General features: G+C 34.0%; 1 protein-coding gene across 1 annotated transcript; it reads left to right on the forward strand.

The window, feature by feature from the left end:
• LOC107614488 (exopolygalacturonase-like) lies at positions 931 to 3,013 on the forward strand. The gene is made up of 5 exons (XM_021105081.1): positions 931 to 1,284; positions 1,373 to 1,699; positions 1,790 to 2,079; positions 2,169 to 2,394; positions 2,474 to 3,013. The coding sequence occupies exons 1-5, from the start codon at positions 1,072 to 1,074 to the stop codon at positions 2,693 to 2,695; spliced, it is 1,278 nt and encodes a 425-aa protein (XP_020960740.1). The 5' UTR covers positions 931 to 1,071; the 3' UTR covers positions 2,696 to 3,013.

Consider the following 4,807-nt stretch of genomic DNA (forward strand, 5'->3'; position numbering starts at 1 on the left):
GGCCCTATAATAATACATAGCCTTTCCCTTAGAGTTTGTACACACAAAGAACAATTAAGAGAAAAAAAAAATGATGAAGACTATTCAGAGTCTTATTACCAAGACTAGTACGAGACAAGAAGAGTTGCATGTCTCTCAAATGAGTTCTGCTGGGAGCACTTCAGAGTGTAAAAATCTCTGCCAATACAAATTCTATCCAACTTATTTGGCTGCTAAGGTTATCCAGATAAAAGTAGAAGATATACATCAAGTGCAATAAAGCTGCTTCAATATTTATAGCAGCAAATAATGGAACAGAGCTCCGCCAGAGTGGCTTGTTTGGGTAAACATTATTATCATAAAAGGAGTAATCATTAATCAGCAGTTTAGCACTCTTTTTTTTGTCTTTTTCTTTTTTTAGAATTGAGTAATATTAGCTCCTCTTTTGTACCAATCCTGTGGAAGACCAAAACAAATTAAGGTCTCCTGCAGCTTTAAGTGTTGACTATATAAAACTGAAAACTCATCTAGGCTTTCTTTGACTCCAGCTAGTTATATATGTAAATACATAAATTATTACTATAAACCATGCAACTTTAATTTGCTTTCATAACAATCTTATGGCGCCTCTCTATTACTATAAACCAATAATTCAGTTCAGTGTATTGTAACTTATAAGCACCATACTATATAGTCTGTATACTAATCTATTGGTTATTTAAATTTGGAGACACATATTTTTAGAAGAGCGGCGGTTGTTAATTTGTTATAATGTACGGTCTCAATGGACATAAAGAATCTATCCTTAAATTGGCTAAACCAATTAAAAAAAAAACCAACAATCCAACACAAAAATCTGCGTTGATTTAGATGAACCATTTGTTTTTTAGAGGGAAAAAACATAGTAGGTAGTAAATTAATTAATTAAATAGAAGAAGCAGAGAAGGAGGGATAATTTCCACCCTCCCCCCTACCTTACTAGTTAGCTATAGCCTCCCAATAAGGAGGCTTGAAGTTGAAAGATTTGGATTTGGGAAAGTTGAATTGAGTTAGGGCCCTGGGGAGGAATATATAAATTTGAGTGAGGGCACAATGGGCATTGCAAAGCAAAATACTCTTTTTATTACTATTATTTGCTTTGCATTGGCCTCTTCTGCGGTTGCTAAGCCAAGAGCACGGCCACATAGTGGCCCAGATATCTACAAGGGCAGGAATGTAGCAAAAGATACCCTTCTTCCCGGCGAGAAGGTTAACAATGTGCTCGATTTCGGAGCCCAACCCGACGGCGAATTCGACTCTACCCAGGTACGAAACCAAAAATGATGCTGATTTAGTGACTGATTTTTTGTGTGTACTTAACATTATTATTACTGTATGATGATGCATGTAAAAGGCATTCATGGATGCATGGCAAGCAACATGCAAATCAACAGTGCAAAGTAGGGTATATGTTCCAGAGGGTAGATTCTTGGTTTCCTCAATGTTCTTTTCAGGGCCATGCATGACCCCACATCCCGTAACAGTTCAAGTTGATGGAACTATTTTGGCCCCAACCGATATTTCCGAGTTTGAAAACGATGAGTGGCTCCTTTTCCAGAACCTTAACGGCTTAAGACTCATTGGTCAAGGTACCTTTGATGGGCAGGGTAAGGATTCATGGAAATACACCGAGAATTGTGAATCTAAGAGAGACGGTTCTGCATGCGTCAGAAATCCTAGCGTAAGATATTAACCAACTTGTTCAAATTAAACTCATTGATTAATCGAGCTTAATTAATTAATTAATTGTTGTATGCATGCATGTATGTAGAGTCTTTTCTTCAGCCGAGTGAACGATGCGATTATACAGGGGATTAGGTCTGTGAATCCAAAGGGGTTTCACATATTTGTGACTAACTGTGGAAACATAAGGTTGCGAAGGCTTAAGCTGACAGCACCAGAAACTAGCCCCAACACTGATGGCATTCATGTTAGCCACTCCATCAATGTCATCATGTCTAGAAACACCATTGCAACTGGTGATGACTGTGTCTCTATAATCCAAGGTTCTGTCAATGTTACCATGAACAGACTCAGGTGTGGCCCAGGACATGGTGTTAGGTATGCATGTATTCTCTTATATATATTATTATTCTTAATTATTCAATCTCTATCTATATAAACACACACATGAACATGTACATGAACAGCATCGGTAGCCTTGGAAAGTATGCAGATGAGTTAGAGGTGAAAGGTATTCGCCTCATAAACGCCACATTGCTTGGAACAACCAATGGTGTCAGAATCAAAACTTGGCCAGACAGATTCCCAGGTTCAGCCTCGGATATATTTTTCACAAACATCGACATGGTAAATGTTAAAAACCCCATCATCATTGACCAAGAGTATGAATGCTTTCCAAACTGCAAAAAGAAGGTAATAATTATATTATATTCTTGCATTGTTTAATTATTACATGAAAACTCAAATAATTAATTCACATTTTTGCACGCAGCCATCACTTGTGAAGCTTAACAATATTCAATTCAATAATATAAGGGGAACCACGATTAGTCCAGTTGCAGTGGACTTAAGGTGCAGCAAATTGTTCCCATGCAAAGGTGTCATACTTCGCAACATTGATCTCAAGCTTGGATTGCTTCCAACCATGTCTAGATGTGTTAACATTAATCCACTGTATTTCGGCGGTTTGCAAGTCCCACCAGCTTGCGTTTAGGGGCACAAATTAATATCATCACAATCATTTTCTTATTTCTCTAGACTTTTTGATTTTATAATTTGGATTGGTGGGGAAAATGGTTAGTTACGTTCTTGAATGTGTTTTCAAGAGTAGTGGTTCCAATCCCAATTCTCTAATTAATCCAATTTGAACCCTCTTCATTAAAATGCTTTGGTTCATACCATTATTAGCTAGGCCAATTCTATCTTCTCCTTACTTCATCGCTACCAATATAATTATTGGCAATGTGATGTATTATTTGTTTTTTCTTTTTTAGATATCAATTAAATACGAGGTAGCTTTAATTTTTCCTCATATTCTTATTATTATCCTTCTAATGTGATTTGTGTGCGTAGCAGAAATAACTTGGCACAACTCAATATCATGGTTTATAAAATCAATAAACAGTGAAGACAAATTAAAAATTGTGAAATAATGTAATATTTAGGCCAGGACTTAAATTTCAACGACTTCCTTGTATCTATTCACCGTTCACAATATATTTATGGATTTAATTTAATTTGTGCATATTAAACTATATTATTGATGACTAAAATATATATACACACACAACAATTTAAGAAAAGATAGTTTAATTTCTATTAGTCATTATTTATCCTAAAATATACTATTTTGTCTAATTTTACAATAATAATGGTTGAGTTATTTTTCTCATGAAGTTGAGCAAAAATGCAAAATAATATTGTTGAGTAATGAGAATGTGTGATGTGAAGAGATTTTAATTTAATTTTCAGAAAAAAAGTTAATTTTTTATTCTATTCGTTGAACCGAAAATAAGCAAATAAATTAAATATGACCAAATAGTAAAACTTGAAATTTAATGTTTGGTGAAACTTGATTATATCTGCCGAACAAAAGAATAAGAACAAAGATCCACCAAATAATAAAACCATATCAAATGTTAGATACTCATTGTTCGATATACTAATTCTGAGTGTATTATATTATTACATGACCAATATTTTTTTAATATTTAGTAAGACTAAATCTATTATACATCTCTAATTTTACAACCAAAATATGCTACATGTCACTTTTTCATTGTAATTAGAATCAAATCTTTCCCTCTAAAATTAAGAAATTTCCTTCTTCTCTTTACTAATTTTACAACCAAAATATGTCACTTCACTCCCTCGTTGTAATTGAAATCAAATCTTTTCCTCCAAAATTAAAGAGTTCTCCCCTCCTCCCTTCTTCTTTTCTCTATTTCTCCTTCAACCACTCTATCTATTTTATATATCATTATTAATGACTGATTACTAATTGAGAAGTGCTACACATACAAGTCATTTGGTTTACAAGTCATACAAGTTGGGAGAAACTTAACAAAAAGCACGCTGACCCATATACGATTTCCATGGCGTGCTTCGCGTTCCTCCTCCTCCTCCTCCTCTTCTTTCTTCTCCTACTCTTCTTCTTCTTCCTCCATGAAAACAAGTTTCTTGCCAAATTTGATCTCCTTTGTGCGTTCTCTCTTTGCCTTTTCATTCGTTGTTTTATCTGCGTTTATCACTGGTATTCTTGCTTCGTTTTTTTTTTCGATTTTCATGGTTTCTGAAATCAAGCTTTGAAATCATTTTGAAGATAATGGAACTTCAGAAATACACCCAAACGATTACAGAAATACACCCAACCGATTACAGAAATACACCCAAATGGTTACAGGAATTCACCCAAAGGATTACAGAAATACACCCAAAAGATTACAAAAATACACCCAAAGGATTTAAAAAATACACCCAAAATTTGTTGAAGTACACCTTATGCATAATTCAGAAGTCTTCCTCTTTCTCCTCCTCATCTTCTGCTGCTTCTTCTTCTTCATTTTCTTATTTCATATTCTCATAATTCTTTTTGGGTCAAACAAAGAAGAAAAAAATACATAATGTTGCAAAATCAAAAGAAGAATGAGGAGAAACACGACGATGAAGATGAAACACTTCAAAAACAGAAGAAGAAATAAATGACTTGTATGACTTATATGGGAAAAAGCTTGTATGTGGAGAATTTCTCTTACTAATTTGACAATCAAAATGTACAACATGACATTCTTTAATTGCATTAAAATTAAAATTGAAATATTAAAAT

Source organism: Arachis ipaensis, chromosome B01 (assembly GCF_000816755.2).
Source record: "Arachis ipaensis cultivar K30076 chromosome B01, Araip1.1, whole genome shotgun sequence".
Classification (NCBI taxonomy): Eukaryota; Viridiplantae; Streptophyta; class Magnoliopsida; order Fabales; family Fabaceae; genus Arachis; species Arachis ipaensis.

Coding starts and splice junctions, on each gene's coding strand:
- LOC107614488 (XM_021105081.1), top strand. CDS start 1,072: ATGGGCATTGCAAAGCAAAATACTCTTTTTATTACTATTATTTGCTTT. Junction 1,700..1,789: donor CATGCGTCAGAAATCCTAGC/GTAAGATATTAA, acceptor GCATGTATGTAG/AGTCTTTTCTTCAGCCGAGT. Junction 2,080..2,168: donor GGCCCAGGACATGGTGTTAG/GTATGCATGTAT, acceptor GTACATGAACAG/CATCGGTAGCCTTGGAAAGT.